Source organism: Electrophorus electricus, chromosome 25 (assembly GCF_041902795.1).
Source record: "Electrophorus electricus isolate QZ-2024a chromosome 25, ASM4190279v1, whole genome shotgun sequence".
Classification (NCBI taxonomy): Eukaryota; Metazoa; Chordata; class Actinopteri; order Gymnotiformes; family Gymnotidae; genus Electrophorus; species Electrophorus electricus.
In genome coordinates, this window is record NC_137521.1 from 5292244 (window position 1) to 5312066 (window position 19823).

At 47.5% G+C, this 19823-nt stretch overlaps 1 protein-coding gene across 5 annotated transcripts in view; it reads right to left on the reverse strand.

Annotated features, from left to right (window-relative positions):
- Positions 1–11216: 11216 nt before the first annotated feature.
- ptch1 (patched 1) overlaps positions 11217–19823 on the reverse strand; it is a 48722-nt gene continuing 40115 nt past the window's right edge. For 3 of the 5 annotated variants that reach the window (XM_035521969.2, XM_081707381.1, XM_081707382.1), the window contains 6 exons: positions 19672–19809; positions 19442–19584; positions 16272–16371; positions 15845–16126; positions 14930–15530; positions 11217–14044 (listed from right to left, as the gene is read on the reverse strand). In XM_035521969.2, coding sequence (XP_035377862.2) covers positions 14931–15530; positions 15845–16126; positions 16272–16371; positions 19442–19584; positions 19672–19809 — 1263 coding nt within the window. In that variant the 3' untranslated portion in view covers positions 11217–14044; position 14930. Of the gene's footprint in view, positions 14045–14929; positions 15531–15844; positions 16127–16271; positions 16372–19441; positions 19585–19671; positions 19810–19823 lie in introns of those variants that run through there. The other 2 variants (XM_035521970.2, XM_081707383.1) reach the window with 2 other exon arrangements.

Consider the following 19823-nt stretch of genomic DNA (forward strand, 5'->3'; position numbering starts at 1 on the left):
TTTAGATTTTACCTAATCTCTAAATGCCTCTATTTAATCCCACAGGGATGTTTAGATTTTACCTAATCTCTAAATGCCTCTATTTAATCCCACAGGGATGTTTAGATTTTACCTAATCTGTAAATGCCTCTATTTAATCCCACATGGATGTTTAGAGTTTACCTAATATGTAAATGCCTCTATTTAATCCCAGAGGGATGTTTAGATTTTACATAATCTGTAAATGCCTCTATTTAATCCCACAGTGATGTTTAGATTTTAGCTAATACATAAATGCCTCTATTTAATCCCACAGTGATGTTTAGATTTTAGATAATCCCTTAATGCCTTTATTTAATCCCACAGTAATGTTTACATTTTAGCTAATCCCTAAATGCCTTTATTTAATCCCACAGTGATGTTTAGATTTTAGATAATCCCTAAATACCTTTATTTAAACCCACAGTGATGTTTAGATTTTAGCTAATTCCTAAATGCCTCTATTTAATCTCACTCGTGTAAACCTCACTGTCCAGCGCTATGCATAAACAGATGGGTTACAGTTTTAAGATCCTCTCCAAGTTTCTGCAGTATGTAGTAGAGATATTGAGATATAGAATGCTGTTGCTGTAATCTTTGTACTGTTACCGTAGTCCTTGTTTTGAATGTAAACACCGAGAGAGTCTTAGCACAAAGTCTGTCAGTGTATTGCATACTTCGCCAATAAAACAGATTCCAATTCTGATTCTGAGTTGACTGGGGGCAGGGTGGTGGGATTTCAGAGAAAGAAAAGGTGGTCCTAAACCTCGCTGTGTATTTTGAGCACTGAGATTTTCCAAATAGGATGTTAGACTTGGTATTCCAATTTGCATCTGACCATTAGGTGGCACTGCTCAAAGAAGAAAGCCATTGCAGTTTTGCATAAGTGTATAGTGGGGTGTTGGGCAGTCCTAGTACTAATACTAGTCCTAGTACTAGTCCTAGTCCTAGTACTACCAACAGGCATTATCACTGAAGCAGAAGATACAGCAAAAGTGCACGTTATTATCATGCCCATAACTCATAATTAAGTTCGGAAGATCTAGTCAGAACCCTAAATGTGCAGTGGCTGATCAGGTTTTGGAACCTAAGGCATTAAAATATTTTTTAAGGCTAAGATCAAGGCTTATTTGTAAAGTGATTCAACTGAATGAAATTGACATGCATTAAAATTTCCGTTTCCAAGTAGTCTGTCTCATACAGGTAAGTCCACACTTTATTCAGGTCCTTTTTAAAATAAATGCAATATACTTTTGCTCAAAATCAAATGGGAGATGCTGTTTACTAAAACGTCCCACACAAGGAGCACTACTCTGTGCAGCGGAAACAATACAAATCACTGAAACTCAGGCATGAACTATTTTTAGCTATACTGCCACATCTATTACATCACCTTGCTGTGAAGGATATTGTTTTATTAATATTCAGATTTAGGGCTAAATCCTTTACTTGACTTAAAAGAGTTGGAGTATTTGTGCAAGCATACGAAGACTCGTTGATAAACATTAGCATGTAATGCCTTTGGCTGCAAAAATAAAGAGCCATTTTTTTGTGGAAATTTGTGTAAATCACAGATTTTATCCCATAAAAAACAGCTGAACTGAACACAGGTGAAACCATACATGATTTCCATATCGTTCAAAGTCTGGAACAACATTTCAACCTTTTGTCTTACGACCATCAAGAGGTTTATACCTAAAAATGACCTTCACAGTTGTCGACCATATAAAACAACTGTAGGCAGCTCAGAGGAACACTGTTCTCTTCAAAAGAAAGATTACTATATTCTTTTAGTTGTAGTGATGTGAAACTCTGGACAGAATTCTGTTCTGTAAATAACCCAATTTTCTTCCTCCACACAGACATTCCCCATTCCCCATTGCCTCAGCAGTAGCCCAGCCACACAGCCCAGTTCAGGCTGGACCTCATTCAGGACACTTAACTGATGTTATGCACATACAGTCCATAATGCGGAAAGGGAGCAATCACAGTGAGGTACAGGGTCGAAGGCGTGCACAATGGGAAGACTGTTTAAAGGCTACTGCATAACAGCGCTGGGAGTTCGGGAGGCCCCGAGGCTGTCCCCATGGACCCTGGTAATGCTTCCAGATTGTATGAGTATAAGGGAAGTGTGTGTGTGTGTGTGTGTGTGTGTGTGTGTGTGTGTCAGTCTGTGTGTGCAAACGTTTGACAGAGAGTGTGTGCATGCGTGTGTTCCTGCATGTGTGTTTGTGCACGTGTGTGTGTGTTTGTGATGAAGGGCAACAGATGCAATAGTGCGATGATGCTGTTATATACTGTGTGCTTTAAGTTATTTTCTAACATGTACTTATAGAGAATGTGAAGGGGACGAGAAAGGACTGAGAAACTGTGTGCTTTGGAGAGGCTGGGGAAGCAGCCTATAACTCAGGGAATGTGTTTAAAGTGGTCTAATGGCTACAGATTAGAGTTTAACACCCCTGTGGCTTTCTGCACTGGTGTGTGTGTGTTCACCATGCTTTCTTCAGTGTAGGGTGGTGCCTTTGGCTCATTCACCAAATGGAAAAGTTGCACAGAAATTCCTTTATGTGCACTACAGAGTAAAGCAAATATTTATTATTCAGCAACATTTTTAATGCATATTAAGTTCAACAATATGATAATAGCTTTACACTAATCAAAGTTCTTGATTTAAAAAAAAAAAACTTTTGGGAATCGTTTTTATGGATGCATCAGATTTCTTCTACCATGTGAAATTCCAAAAACCATGTGAAATTCAAAATAAATGAATAGAACATTTATTACTAGCCAAGCAGGTTCATTCTGTTTTTTCTTCTGCCTAATGTAGATTTGGGTCGGTTCAATGTCATCTGGCAGAAGAATTTATTAAGTCATACAAACAGAAATAAAAACATGAGTTTAATGCATGGGCTAGCAACCATGTGTTTTAACAAAACTCAAAATGGGTGATCTTGAGAAAAAAGATGGAGGGGGTCTGAGCGAGTTGGCAGAACGCCATCATGTCCGGCTACTGAGATCACTAAGTGGGTGGTATGAGCTAACTGTCTGTAGGCCAAACCATGAGAAGCCCTCATATCTTCCAAGCCGTTTGGCTGGGGTAGGATGTCAACCACCAAAGCCTGTCTGCGAGCCAAAGAAGCAGAGAGAAGCACCAGATGTTAGCGCTGACAAATTAGCTCAGTCCAGCCCCGGGATCGTTTCATTTTTGTACCTGGCAGTGCTTGCCCGGCGGTGACAGAACTATCTCCTTTCCCAGCTTTTCAGCTGACTGCTTTATTTCCACTTCCACCGCCTAACTGTAGTCGGTAGTCCCCGCAGACCAAGAGACTGTTATATGGGCGCTTCCACGAAAAACGGGGAAGCCACCCTCCGATTTCTTTATTTATACTGAATGAAAATGTGTCGACTGGCCAGCTGGCTCCGGACCATAATCGAGCTCACCGAAAGGAGAGTAGAAGCACACACACGGGGTGTGTCCAGACCAACGCATCCCTGCTCGGGTTAGGACTATTCCGCTGTATCCTTAGTGTGCATTCAGTGTGGTGTGTATCAGTGGGTCGATAGTAAATCGTCAGGGGTAAAGCATCTTGACACACAGCACATGCAACCACACCAGCAGGAAAAGCTTTACATAAGAGTCAGAAAGGAATTTGATTTGATGGCTGTGTTGGGCAGATTAATAAACAGTCTAAAGTCTAATGTAAAAAAAATGAAAGTTTTATGACCGTTAAGTGTACGAATGCAGACTAGAGACTAGAGAATAGTGACCAAATAAACATATTTTACTTTATGGGAGGTACTACGCATCTGAAGTTGCGCTGTGTTGGCTAACAGATCTGACGACAGGTCAGAAAGGGAAGCAAAGCAAATGTTGAATGGTAACATGGACAGCAACACCCGACTTCCGCTCGAAGAGAGCAAAAGTAATTAAGACAGTGAAAAGGGTACCAGGAGACGATGACATCTTTCAGCGCGGGACGCAAAAGCAGATGTTCCGTGTTGCTTATTCATAAATCTTTTGTGTCAGAATCTGCCGCCTATTTCTGCAGGGGCGGTGGGCTACGAACGCATATGGGTCAACCCGAATGAGGTCCCTGATAATGTATTTGCCTTGGGTTACAACCCGAGCGGTGTGCCAGCTTCGTTTGTCTTCATTAAGAGCAGATCTCATCTGAAAGACGTGTGGCTTGGTCAGTGCTAATTGCAAGCACAAGGGGATGAAAGGCACTGGCACACTTCGCTTCTCGTTTACCCCCACATCTGTGCACGACTCCGAGTTCCGCTCATCAGTCTTCAGATTTGGGTTAATGTGCTTCAGATGATGGTCTCTGTCTCGCATTGCCTGCCTCTCTCTTTCCATCTCTACCACCTCGCTATGGACGCTACACATCACCCATGTCAGCTCAGCGGATATTTTTGCAGGTCATTAGAACAAACTGCAGACCAGCAGTGGCCCAACATTTTTTAAAAAACGCAGCAAGACCAGACACTTCAGTTATTGATATCCAACGGCATGGTCGGGTTTCTTAAACAGCTCACTCAGAGAACAGGTTCACACATGAGCAGGAAGCACAAGAATATTTGCAAATATGTGTCCTCGAGAACCAGAATATTTGTCCTCAAGAACCAGAATATTTGTCCTCAAGAACCAGAACTATTGTCGGACGAGCTTTTCCCTCATCTTTTCCCTCGTGCCAGATGGACAAAGAATTGTGAACAGGTTGAGGAAATGGTTTTGTTAAGGGAGCTACGGTTCACATAAACAATTTTACTAGAAAAGTCACATTATTAAGGTATTACAGCAATCCCAGTTTTTGTTGGTGGTGTTTTTTTGTTTGTGTGTTTACCAAGAAGGCCTTTATGACTTCACAAGGAAGCAAAAACATTGTTCATAAGAAAGAAATGACCAATCTGAAACAACTCACAAACTCATTCACTCAAGTCTCCAATGGAAGGATATAATTAAATGAAACCGAACATAAGCGTGCACTAACCACAACTAAGGAACGCCAACATAACATCAATGACCAACAGTCAGTCATGCAATCACCACAGGCTTATAAAGGAAAACATAACAACACGGCGAATACACGTGCCACCTGTGTGAGGCGTGGCATACAATCAAAACACATTACATGTGCAACGGAAAAGCACAACAGAAAGCACAACATAAACAAAAAGTCACATGAACGCTACCGCTACCAGATGGAGGCTGCTGACTGAGAGGCACCGTCACAGTACCTCCCACCAAAATGCGCTCCTCCCAGCATGCGGAAACATCCCAACCCAGGAACGGGGCAAGGTGAGCACCACGCCACCCAGACCCTGGGTGTCCACACCACCCAAAGCCTTAGGCACGGTGACACCGCATATCCCACAAGAATGGAGAAAGGCCTCTTCTCCTGATGGGGCTTCCCTGTGTCGACTAGGCATGGAATAGAGCATCCTGTTTCCTGGAATGGGCTTCCCAGGACCCCCTTTGTTGATCAGGCACAGAGACGCCGCCCCCTTACGTCGAATAGGCCCCATCAATCAGGCGTGGAGATGGCGCCCCCTTGTGTCAACCACAGACAGCACCCTGTGGTTTTGACCGGGCTCCCTCACTTTGACCTGGTGGCAGCCACCATGCTAGGAACAGAGCGCAACTGGTTAACATGCCCATGAGCGGCTCTCCAGACCCACCAGTTCGCACCTGACCGCTATGCGGGCGGCGAGACACGAGCAAGCCTTGACGGTGCAAGAGGGTGCTGTCTTGGTGCCCAGCCGACACGAAGGGGCTCCGTCGACACAAGAGGGTGGGCTCTCCACTAGCCCCGCCCATGGGGGACTCCCCTCCCCAGAACCAAGGCAGTTCTGGATACCAAGATCTCAGTCCTCCAGCATGGGCTCCATACAACTCTGGCTACGGTTCTTCTCCCTCGAGTGGCTCTCACGTCATGGTTCCTCACGGCCTTAGACAGTAGAGGTGGAGCAGGCGAGATATGGGAGTGGCACTAACGTCCCTGGTGAACTTTGGGGAGCGCTGCCCCAACACGAGCCAGGCAAACGAGTCCACTGTGACCGAAAGAAGAACCAATGCAGGAGGTCAGGGGAAAAAACAAAACAAAAAGGTCAGTCATTCTGTCACGGGCGAAGACCATGCGAAAAAGAAAGGAAGCAAACATGAGTCTTAAACAGAAGAGTTTAATGAAACAAATGAGACAGAACCAAACATAAGTGTGCGTTAGTGCACACAACTAAAGAAAGCAAATGTGACATCAATGACAATGTGACAATCAGTCATGCAAACCCAACAGGCTTGTAAAGGGAAAACGTAACAATACACAGGAGATGAATAAGGCTCGACATGTGCCACCTGTGTGAGGCGTGGCACACAATCAAGAGGTATGACATGCAACAGAGGAGCACAACATAAACGAGAAGCCACAAGGAAGCCACCAGAGTTTTAAATAGGGCTGTTCTTTGACCAAGTAACTTAATAAGAATTAAAATTGCGCGGGCAATTATTACAGGTTTTGGACAAATATGCGCTGCAGAACTATACTCGCACTGCTGAGCGATGACACAGTTCACAAACTAGCACTGCGGTATCTCACGTCCTTCTCTCCGGTGAACAGTCAAAGCTGTGTTAAAAGGAAGAACGTGTAATGGTGAGCTAAGTGAACTGTGAACCATGTGCCCAGTGAGCGATACACATTTCAGTTTGACAGAGATGATATGGCAGCACAGGCTCATGCACTTTTGTTTGTGAACATGCCACGAGCCTGTGACACCGAAGGAGGTTAAGTGTGCTGTCTCATAGCATAAACGCTCGAGTTGCTAAAAATATGGGGAGACAGACAGAAACATCATGCGCAATTGATCTTAACATGTGTAAGCGTATGTAGCGTACGTGCATGTCATTTGAAATGCTTGGCTGGACGTTGGGGGCGGGGGGCAGAGCAGCAGAGTAGAGCTGGAGTCCATGGGGTTTGATTAAAGCAATCGTGTAGACGTAACATAAACGAGAGCGGTGCGAGAGCAGGGGCCACACACAGAGCAGACACTGCACGATCTGCCCCTAAATCACACCCAGGTGAAAGAGTCGCTCCACAGCACTAGACCGCTGATTTCAAAACTTTCGCAACAAACTCTCTGGGCTTAAATGAGCGTGGGCAGCACAGGCCTTGGTTTGGGGCTGGCATGACGCGAGTTTTCGGAGGAACACACCAGGTGTTTGCTGATGCGGTATGTGAAAGCTTTGTATGGCCTAGTGCAATAGACCTTCCTTAATGGTTAAAAATCGATAGCATGGATGCTGATAGAACATGTAGCACATAAGGGCTATTGGGGGGCCTGGGGTCACTGATTGCCGTGTGCGGGGGCCTGATTGTGATTGAAATCACCCACATTTCAACTTCAAGTTTCACTTTTTACGTTGGTTCGAGTCAGAGTGATATGGTCTGCTTTGGCCATGCAGGGTGTTGGATTCCAGAGGTGACACTTGATTGCAGCAGATACGTTTTCCTCCTCTGGATTGCGCATGTCCACTCTGCAGTTGTCTGAACCTTCGACACAAATGTGCATTCAATTAACACAGTGGATTCAAACAGGGATGTATATGCAGAGTGTAAATAACACCCGCATCCATGCTCTCCCTCGCTCTGGCCAGTATTTATTAAAGTTTAAACATTTAATACTGGACAAATGACATGTATGGCTGAGTGGAGGAAAATAAAGGCATATTTGATGAGGGCTGCTTGCTCAGCGGGGTGTTTTAGGCCGGTTCCCCAGCATTTGCTGGGTTCACCTCTGGCATGGGTCCATAACGGCCGCCGCCGCAGGTTCCTGCCCTTGGCCTATGCGTGGTCACGTCCAGCCAAACCGCGGCGCTGTAAGAGAGAGACACAGCGCACAGCACAGGCCTGCAGGCAGAGTGCTTCACCTGTTCGTTGGCAATGGAGCATGCGGCGCAGGTCTATGCATGCTCGTGCTTGGTCGAGAAGCGAACAAAAACAGATAAGTGTATTCTAACATCTCAGGTCCAGTATTCCAGGTCCGCTATTACAGGTGCAGAAGGGTGGAGGCGATCAGAGAAGAAAAGGTGGATGCTCGGTCCTGGGGGGGCGGAGGGGGGGTCTCACGAGCTGTTCCGCACATGTTATTTATTAGACTCCTGGCACTGCGTCAGAATCAGTACGCCACAATGCTGGAACAAAATCAACCTACCATTGGTGGATGCATAGAGCATTAGCGAATTCCAAACTGTTTACAAACATGGGGCCCCCTCTCATTTTTGCTCTCTGTCTCTCTGGTCCAGGGCAAGGTTACTTTTGGTCGGCTGCTCTCTCTCTCTCTCTCTCTCTCTCGCTCTCTCTGGTCCAGGTAAAGGTTCCTACTGGTTGGTTGACCGGAGGCTGGTGTGGGGCCCTTGCTGTAGCAAAAGCAGGATGTTTTCCCTCCATGCAGTGCGTGTGAAGTCAAATGCGGTAATTTTATTTGGATTAGCAGAATATTGTGTTCGCGCAGCACTCCCAAACACACATGAAAGCATTTAGCGTCTCTCTCTCTCTCTCTCTCTCTCTCTCTCTCTCACACACACACACACACACACACACACACACACACACACACACACACACACACACACACACACGCGCACACACACACACACACGCACTCACTTTCTCCCTCTCTTCAGATGACGCATATGTTTCCATAGGTTGTTGCGTATTTGCGGGCGAGGACAAGAGACTATAGTTAAAACCCAAAAAAAAGGAGAATGCATGTTACCGTTATTTAGGGTTCTCATAAACTCAGGGCAACGGGAGAAAGAAAAACAACCACTGTAATCCGGCGTTAGTTTGTCATCTTCGCAATAAACATATGTACATCACTTACAGGGAAACGTGCCGACTGATCTGGAAAAAAGGCGGCCCGGAATGCGGTTGGGATTGGAAAGCGGAGCAGAAAGAGAAAAACGGCTCCCGAGGAGCTGAGTGAGGTCTGTGTGAGCGTCACGAGAAACCTCCAGCCTTGGCTCGCGCTCTACAATCACTGGAGCCGAAACGTAAATAACGGTTTGGTTTACCAGCGCAGCAAAATAAATGATGCGAGAGGAAATCAAAGTAAACAACATCAGTCAATGTAATTATTTTCGTGCTGCCCAGGCCCCTGATTCCGTGCCTTACTTGTGTACACACATGCCAAAATATTTGGCCTTTTTTGTGACATAGTGATCGCCTATGGCATGTTGTCATTTACGTATTGACTTTGAAGAAAAGGGCCATTTTACATTTTGCTGAACGCCTAGATATCGCGCGTGCATCACGTGCATCTGGAGCTCGTGAGGCCATTCAGACTGTGGGCAGGACCACAGCAAGGAATCCTGTGTACCCTATCCTGTGCAAATTTAGCAGCCCCTATATTATCTGACCATAAAAATCGTCAGTAAAACAAATACAGTCATTGCATGATAGGTGAAGACCATCCTTCTTTTATTAGTCAGGAAAACATTAGTGTTCTGTTAAATGTATTGCTAGATCCAGCAAGTTTCACTGCTGCCTGTTGCTGCTAAAATCACCAGCTCTCTTTGAACACTTCGCTTCCTAGTAATACATCACTCGCTACTAACAATGCCTCTTTGTCCCCGGTGCATTACGTGTCTCTGCATGTCATACCATCGCTCCCTGGTAAGGGAGTGTAGCTCTGAAAGATTCGGGTGGCGTAAGTCTCGAGCTACCCGCTGGCGGGTGACGGCGGTGGCTGTTGGGGCTCATCCGGGCGTTCTCGCACAGACGTCAGCCCGCTGTAGCCAAACAGCTGGACAGCAGCTCGCGACGCATAAAAAGAAACACCTCTCTCTCACACACACACAGATGAGACGTGTGATTTCAGGGCCTCTGAATTCTTCCATTAATGGTTCCCAGCTCTGAGGCCGGGGAGCGTGAGCCTCCATTCCGTACAGCTGTCGCGCACGCGGGCTGGACGCCGGTCTGCAGCGCGGAGGCCGCCGCGAGCTCCGGCCGTCGCGGTTAGCTGCATTACCTATACGGAGTGGAATTCCGAGGACATGCACGGGCTCTTTCGCTCCAGCGCGTCGCTCGTGAATGGCAGCGAGCTGTTGCGATCGTCTGTGCGCGTAGTCAGAGCAGGCCAGCTTGACCTTAAGTCTCACGGCACTCGGTGTAGGCATGACACTAACATTTTGTGCTTGACTGGTTTATGATACATAGTGTATGTACATTATGAAGCATGCGCGGTATGATCATGTTTGAGACGCTGTTTTTTGTGGGTTGATTTTAGTTTAGTGAACAAATGCTGTAAAAGTATTACAATTATCTTTTTTTCTTTTGCTATCAGAAAATCTTCGGGAAGTACGTCCCCTTCAGTCGCGCTCCATAAAGTAATGCTCTTTCCACAACAGTCTGCAGGAGACTTATTTTTAAAATGTTATCAGGTACCTCAAGACAATCTTAGGACCTGTAACAAAGTGAAAGGAAATGACATTAAATCACTTATCTAACATCTTTGAAGAAAGAGGCAATGTTAAATTTTGCAGAACATCACAAATGATCAATTACCATTTTCCCCCAATACCTGGGAACTCCATTCAACAAGTCACTAAAGATTTGTGCCACCTGTAATGTACTGTAACTCATATCACACGACCTGCTTGTCAGTGTGGATTGGCTACCATAGCTAATGCCCTTATTGGCTGTAAAAGGCAAATCCGCCACCCCGCAGTCCGTTCAGACGGCAAATGCGCGCAGCGTGTCAAAGGGTACGACGGCCAAGCGCGAGGCCGGTGGTGCCGGCGCGTGAATAATAATCGGCCCCCACCCGTGCAGGCGAGTTACGAGGGGTCAAGCCGAATCAGTTTCCATCACTGCGTTGTCCAGGCCGCATTTCCCCCTTTTCATTACTCGGAGCACACCAGGTGTATTGTAACTACGACCAATTTCCTTGCAGTCTATAAACCTGTCAGTCAGAGGCGCAGAGGGAGAGGGGGCGAGAGGGGCCCAGGAACGTTCCGCCGGGAGCGGGAGAGCGTGGACAGAGCCGCCGGACCTCGCTCGCAGGCTCCGTCTCGCGCAGGACGCCAGCTCCAGCGCGCGCTTGTTATTTGGCGCGCTCGCGCCCATGCTCGTGCGTGTGAAACAGGCACGTGTCAAAGCGTCGCTGCTCTCCTCCACGACAGACTCAGTCACGCGGTCTGCTCGATTTTTCACATTCGTTTATTTATAACAAAGAGACAAATAAGTTATAATATTTTTATTTGTTAGAATTCTATCAGTGTTTGAACATTATTATTTAGAGAGCTAGTACATTTTCTACTTTCATGGCTAGCTTTTCACAAAACCCAAACAGTCTTTTCAGAGTTCATTCAATCTCTTCTATAGTAACACTGTAAAAGGGGAAGAAGTTAGCAATGAAAGTGTGCACCTTAATGACTTAATGTCTCTGTTATGTTCTCACAAAAAATGGTAGCATTACATATAAACTCTTTAAAAATATACTTCTGTCAAATAACTTGACAACTACTATGTACACTACAAAAATAAATTTTCATATAAATAAATTATATGGCATACATTTATCTTTGTAACTGAAATGGACATACATCCACACCAACCAAGGAAAAAATGACAGTCTGTAAAAACCACTCATTATTTTCCTTTTAAAATCCTCTAAGAGCTGTGATGAATCTGTATTGTAAATGTTATATACTCTTTTTTTCCTATTTAACATTAGTAAGCACTTTATACATATCAAAATCCATTAATGTAAGAACACAAAAACTGTAATAGTGTTTTAAGACAGACATAAAAATCCCTGCATTGTTAACAACTGGCATGTTGACCATTATTGAACAAAACAATATCTTATAATACAAAAATATAAATATTGCAAAACAAATGTAAAAAATGAACAGAGTATAAAAATGAATAACAATAGTTGCCAGCCATGATTCTCTCCTGTTTCTGCCAATGTGACATTTAGGAGAACATGAAACACAAACAAACAAACAAACAAACAAACAACTCAAACAAGCAGTTGACAGAAGGATAAACTTTGCTGAAGAAAAGAAAAAGTGAATGAGGAATAAAAAGACAGATATGTCTGACAGGAGGCCATAGTTGGATTAGAGGAACCAGCAAAAAGTGAACTGCACACACAAACAGCCTCCTCGCACACACACACACACACACACACACACACAGACACAGACACACACACACACCAGACTCAGACTGAAGTGTGGGCTCCCTGACCCTTGACCATAGAAGCACTCACATGCACCATTTGACCGTCGAGGGGGAACTTCCAATTAGTGTCATGGCGTTGTGTTGTGGAGTTTTATGAGGTGAGGTCAGAGAGAGCTGCTCGTGCTACACCGGGGGGCCAGTGGTCGCGGCCTGTCACTGAGGAGGTGGACGGACCACACGGCGGAAAGCGCTCGTCTCGTTCGGCCATTCAGTGGCTAACCCCTCGGCGCGCCCATCAGCGTAGCTTATTGAAATATGGAACGTGAGGGGCATCAACAGGCTGCTATAATAGCTACGGCTCGACCCGCTAAACCACCAGAGCCGTAGCTGTAATAGTTTATTAAACCATATCGTTAGCTTTAAAGAAAAAAAAAAAAAAAAAAGGAAAGAAAAATAATGCCTTTCTGTAACGTAGACGATAAATGTAAGAACAGTGCTACCAAGGCTGACCAGTTTCCACAGTAAACCTAATGACCAACAACATAGTACCAAGTGAAAGTCACAAAAAACCATACTATACCTTAAACTACTGTGTCGATTATAGTTTACCCAGTAATACAGTTATGAATGCCGAGAGCATACGTGAGTTGAGACTAAATGGCCATTTTTACAGTAAAATAACTTGAGACGAGCTAGAAGAAGAGGTTGGCCGTGGAGCAGGTACAGCAGAGCCACACGCAAACGCTCTTTGCACTTTCTTCATTTCTGAACTCCCACGCATAGCGTGGTTCAATGTTAATCGTATATATATATATTTTTTCCAACTACCACAGGTTTGTGATAAATTAACATCTGAATAAAGCATACATTATACTTCAATACACGCAGAACATGCAGATGACACGCACACACACACCATTCATCCATTTGCAATTCCTGCACAGTAACACTCGAAAAGACCTGACACTGTAATATGAGGTCTGAAAATGAAAAGACTACACAGTTCCTTGTGTAGGCACATACAGTTAATAACAGCTAACATATTCCGTAGCCAGTACATACTAATAAAAGTATTGTTCAGAAAATCTCTACAGAAATGCATGGACAGTTTCAAGAAGATATCCAACACAATATGGGAACTACAGTGAATGCATAAAGAACCCATGTATATGGCAGAGTAATGGTTTTGCCCAGTAAAGGACAGAGCTACTAAACAGTACGTCTTCCTTAGCCTGCATGCATGTGAATGTGTGGGGGACGGAGTGAACTCTTTGAACTGAGTGAAATGTTTGTATAGGGTGCTCATACACACTCATGCACGCACACGTACTCACACTCACACACACGCACAAATACATACCCTCGTATGTGCGCAATAAGTATGCATGCACGCACACATGCGCCCTTGCACACACCTACGTGGCACTATATAATGCTCAAGAGAACAATTGCATAGAAGTCTACAAGCACATCACACCAACACCTTAAGCAGCAGTGGTATTGGTGTCTGGATGCTGACAAGTGTGTCTAAGATGGAGCTTCCTCGTGTCATGGATACACAGAGGATGGACAGTAGTCGCTGGCCGCCGTCCGGCCCCACAGACCGGTACGATCGTGGCTACTCTCCATTCTTATTTACACTCATGTACGCGTTCTTCTTTCGTTTTGTTTTTCCCCCTTCCAACGTTCCCAGCCACATGTTGGACAGCTGCTAGACCCGTGCTGCCGAGAGAGTAGGCAGCACGAGAAGTCCCGCCTCTGCAGCGCTGTGGCTCCTCCCCTGCCAGGAGGCGGACGCCTCGCCTTTGGCCCTTTTTCGCGGCTCGGATGTCCAGGCTCTGCGAGGAAGAGGGGAGATGCAAACACGGTTAATGCTGGAACAGGACTAGTGACGCACTGGGACGGCTTTTCCCTGAGGTGTTGGGCGAGGGGAAATGAGACAGCGCTAACTAGAGCCAGAGCGGGTCAGCCGAGCCCCGAGGATGCCAAGCCCGCCCGCTGTAGTAAGATTTCCTGGTCTAGGACAAATGGCCCCGCCTCATTAAGAGTCAGTCAGCTGAGGAGTCGAACCAGGTGTCTCACACTGGGACAATGGGGAATCTCCGCGGAGCACGGGTTCCTCAGGGCTCGGAGTGGGAATCTCTGATCTGGAAGCATTAAGTCGTAGTTAGGGACCTCTATTTTCCCCAGACCCAGAGCCACTATTCTGGTCTCGGAACTGCCGTTGCAGATGGCTGACAGGGCTAGCTCCTGGGTTGAGGCTTTTTTTTTTTTTTTTTTTTTCCCCACCAGAAGCACCACGACAGGTGCTGCAAGTCGCTACCGCTGTGCGACGCTTGCTAGTTAAACGTGACTCACCGCGGTAATCCACATGTGCAGGGACAAAATGAGAAATACCCCCCCCCATTGACTTAACAGTACTCCCATGGGAATGCTAATAAAGTATCTGTTAACACGGCGACAGCCGCGATGACTGTGTTTGTCGCGTGCTACACAAGGCTGGTGTTAAAGATTGCACCAAGAGACACACGAGTGTGTCACAAGCGACTGGTTCAAAACGGGCCTTCAACGTCCCGTAAAAATGTTCGCAGCACTTTACTGTTTTCACGCTGCATCGTTATTACACCTTGCTTTTCTGAACTGGACGCAACACACCAGTCGTATTGCAATAGTACCACATTTCTAAAAGGCTGTGTGCTTCACTACGGAACTACAGGACGCACCTCATCTGGAGTGGCTGTTGTGGTGGTCTCTGGGAGAGTCTAGCTCCAGGTCCTGAAGTTCCATGCCCTCCAGTTTGGAGTCTCCGCCGTGGTGACTTTCTTCAAAGGGCACGTGCGGGTCGGGGAAACAGGCGTCTGGGTAGCCTTCTTCCGGAGAGCGATAGCTGTCGCTGGAGGTGTAGCAGGGGTAGGCGGGGCTCTGGCCGGGCACACCCGAATGGACGGCCACCGTCACGGAGGCCGAAGCTGTCACCGTGGTAATGGGCTGGCAGTAGGCGGGGCCTGGGGGAGGGGGGTTGGTTGGGTGAGGGTAAGGGTTGTGGGGGCGGGGCTGGCGCCCCGCCGAACGTTCTCTGGGGCCGTAGTGGCCGCCCACCTTGTTGGTGGTTTGGAAAGCATCCGTGCGTGGCCTCTGAGGGGGAGGTGGGGCGGAGCTGGCCGCTTCTCTCCGGGGGTCCCTGCCGCCGTGTCGGTGGGAAGCATGAGGTCCTGCATCCTGGGAGGGAGGAGGAGGATGGGCAGAGCGATGATGGCGATGGTGGTGATGATGATGATGAAGGTGATGATGCCTCGAGTCAGTGGGCCCAGCCTGCGGAACACACTATGTTACACATGTGAAATTAAAAACCATCTGCAGACATTTCCATCTTCCTGAACCCTGACCATATATTAACAAGCATCACTGTAGCAGTATCAAGTTATCATAACTCAGTTATCATTGTAACCAAGGCAACAGCATCCTTTGGTATGTTTAAGACAACATCAAATCAAATCAGAACGGACCTTTTTTTAATCTTGGTTCATGTTCCTGGTCATATTATGCCTGATTCATCAGTATTACACTTAAAATATTTAGACGAGACCAAGTTCACCATGCATTGCCTTTTGCCCTCCTCCAATGGCGTCTTGTCTTACCGAATAAGGAGGCAAAGTGGGCGGGGCTGCGTGGGGTCCACCTTGGCCCTGCCCCGTGCAGACCCGCACCTCTTCGGGCCGGGCGGCTCGCTCCCTGCTTGCTGTGAGGTTGTGGTGCTGGAAGTCCTGGCTGGTACCAGATGTGGTGGAGTTGGAGCTGTATTCAGAGTCGGAGGAGTCCGAGGCCGCGGCATGGTTCGGCTGCACGGTGAAGTGCACCACCGGTGGGAACGGGTCAGAGGACGGAGTGGGCAGCCGGCTACGTCCATCCGCGGGAGACACCTGGACACACCAAAGAGGTTCACGGTAAAGACCGAAGACACGTCTTTGTTTACAAAGCATCAGTGTTTACACTCAAACTGCGCATCGGAGGGGGACCACCGCAGGTCGGCTCGGCCCGGCGGGCGTGGGGACACCGCCCTCTTACCTCGGGGTAAGGGCCAAAGTAGGACAATAGGACGGGTAGCAGCACCAGGCCGTTCAGGACACCCAGCACGGTCAGGATGGCCAGCACAGCGAAGAAGTATCTGCCAAAACACACACACACACACACTTAGTCCAACAACTGATCATTACCTTGTGGCATTAGCTGGTTCCACAAATAAATAACAGAATAACTGGGAGTTGATCCAAGACAATAATTCTACAAAACACACACCTGAACACCCCCCCCCCCCCCAACACACACACAGACAGACACACAGGAAGAATTCATTAAGTTCAAAAACCAGTTTTACCTTGTGCCAAACAAAGTCTCCAAAGAGGGTCTTTTAGAGAACAGCACAGAAAAGCTGGAGACATAATTAGTTGGTTAATTCAAAGGCACGGAAAAAAAGCGAGACCCCCCCCCCCTTGTTTTTTTTTTTGAAGGGTGAGCAGAGTACAAGCAAACAGGGGCTGAAGCAAGGCGGTAAGGAATGTGGAGCAGGGGGCTAAGGGTGGGGGGAGGTGGGAGATGAATCACAAAAGGACAGGGGCCTCTCTCTCTCTCTCTCTCTCTCTCACTCTAAAAAGGAAAGAGAAGGAGAGAGAGAAGGAAAGACAGGAAGAAAAAACAAGCAAGCAAGCAGAAGAAAACAAACGGAGTGAAGGGTATAGAATTTAAACAATTTAGTCTAGGAGAAGAGAGGAAGAATGGCCTCAATCTCTCTCTCTCTCTCTCTCTCTCCCTCTCTCTCCATCTCTCTAAGCCTCTGTGAAATCTCCCTGCCTTTCACAATCCCTTGGTCTAATTAAATCTCCAGAGTATCAGGTAAGACCCCCCCCAGTCTCCCTGACAAATCCCTCTCTCCTCTCCTCCTCTCCTCTCCTCTCCTCTGCTTCTCTCTCGCCTCCGCGGCTAGCCTTTCCCTGTCTCTGCGAGGCTGCCGACGCGCCTGTGCAAATTGCGGCGGCTCAAATTGCAGCTGCCATCCTTTGTCTCATTAAAAGGCACGCAGGGACCCAAGAGGGGTATTTTTGAAAGAATCTTCCAGGAGGGGGATCTGGGCTTTAACCGTGCTCCCTCTCTCCTACCCAGGGGCAAAGCTCCGCTACCTCCAAAGCAAACCGCCAAGACACAGGAGGCACCAAGCCACAGACACCAGTGGGAGTCAGCAAGGTAGTGGCTGTGTGTTTAAAACGTTTTCAAAAGCGTGAGCGTGCACATATGCCGTGCGCGTGTATGTCCCGCCAGCTGGTGTGCCGCACGGCCGGTCCTCAGTCTAAACTCGGGGCCAGATTTCTGACCTACGCGGCTCATCGCCTCCACGGCCTTTGCACTGTGACGACGGGCAGCTGAGTGAGGCCTCCCCCAGGCTCGGTGGCCACTGGGTGTTCCTGTCAGCAGGGTGACTAATCCCTAGCCTCACTTCGCAAGCCTCGGTTCGGTGTCAAGGGCGGCGGCACCGCCGGACAGAGACAGGTCCGCACACCTTCGGCCAGAAGGTCAGTGGCTCCTGAGTGAGCGGGGGGCCCTGAGCAGCGATTTATACCGCTGTGGGATTTTTCCACAGACGAGCACTGCTCCCAGATGGAGATGGAGGCGAGTCACATAGGCAGCGGAGGGTCCTCCTGGGCGAGGCTGCCGCGTACCCGCGCCGGAAGCCGCGTCTCTCCAGCGGAAAGGCGAGCGAGCGCATACCTCGCTGAGCTGCACGTCCGGACTGTTTGGACTCAAAACATTCGCAGCCCTGACAGGGGAAAGGCAGGGGAACATTTATTTCTGTAAGACTAGAAAAATATAGCCTGGCTCGTTTTGTCCTTTGTTATCTTTTCTCCTTATCGTCGGGGGGAGGGGGCTGTGTGTTCATTTGTGCTTGTGTGTGTGTGTGTGTGTGTGTGTGTGTGTGTGTGTGTGTGTGCGTGTGCACGCGGAGGGAAGGGGGTTGTGTTTGGTGAAAAAACAGTGGTTATGTTTCAATGAGAGCTTGCAAGAGTGACTCAGTCCCATTGTGGAAAGAGGTGAAGAGAGGAGTGTGTGTGTGTGTGTGTGTGTGTGTGTGTGTGTGTGAGAGTGTGTATAGATCCAGAGTGGTTTGAGACTGGACAGCTATCCAAGCCTCTCCATAGGGAATGAACTGCTCAGATATAGCCTGTTTAACTAACATAAGTGACTATTAGACCACACCACATTACACTACACCATATTATACCACACCAGATTATATTTGACCAGATTACACCAGACCAGATGATACCTGACCATATTATACCACACCAGATTACATCAGACCAGATTATACCTGACAAGATTACACCAGACCAGATTACACCAGACCAGATTATACCTGACAAGATTACACCAGACCAGATTACACCAGACCAGATTATACCTGACAAGATTACACCAGACCAGATTACACCAGACCAGATTATACCTGACAAGATTACACCAGACCAGATTACACCAGACCAGATTATACCTGACAAGATTACACCAGACCAGATTACACCAGACCAGATTAGGGCAGCCTAGATTACACCCTCTAGAGGTGCTTTAGCGTGTCAGCATCAAGACAAAAGGTCTGCTTGTTTCATTGAGTCTTTTAGAGGAAATTCATTTTTTAAAGCATGTTCTCTTTAAGAAAGAGAGAAGTAATAGGGCAAATTAACATAACAGCTGTTCCAGGCTTGCCAAATGCAGTGGAACACTTCACGCTTAATATTCAGCCCCCCATCTGATGTAAACCCTCTCACATCCTGCTAAATGACACAGGTGTCTCCCTTCAGCCTTCTCTTCCATTCTTAGCAAGACTGACAAAAACAATAGAACTTGCACAAGACCTATGACCTAAAGGTACAAAAGACACACACACACACACACACACACACACACACACACACACACACACACACACACACACAGGGGGACCCTGAGGGTTTACGAGTGATTAGGAAAACGAAGCACTCGGTAAAGCGCAGCATCCTTGTATCAGAGGACGCGTGATTCATTGTTCAGTGGATTAATAGATTAGTAGCTAGTTCTCAACATTATTTTGAAACTACGGTTCTGCGGTTAGCAAAAAAGTTGGGGGGAAAGGTCAAAAGGTCAGAAAGTACCGGAACATCTTGGGGGGGGGGGGGGGGGCGCTCCTGACCCGGCGCTTCTGCCTGTACCTGACTATGAAGTCGAACTCGGAGCCAGCCAGCATCAGCACGCCCAGTAGGGTGGAGAAGGCTCCGTCCAGCACGGGGGCGAACATGTGCTCCAGGGCCAGCACGGCGCGTCTGCTCCGGTCCCCTACGGCGGTGAGGAAGGCCTGCGGAGGGAGGGGGCACGACCGTCAGACGGCGGCCCCCTGGGGAACGGGGGGGCGCGCGGGTGGGCTGTGGGTGGCAAGACTCACCAGGGCCACGTGGACGGTGAACTCCACGCCGATGCCCACGGAGGCGATGAGGATGACCACGGGCACGGCGCTCAGCTTGATGCCGATCAAGCCCATCATGCCGAACAGCTCCACCGTCATCAGGGACAGCACTAGCACCTACAGCAGCAGAG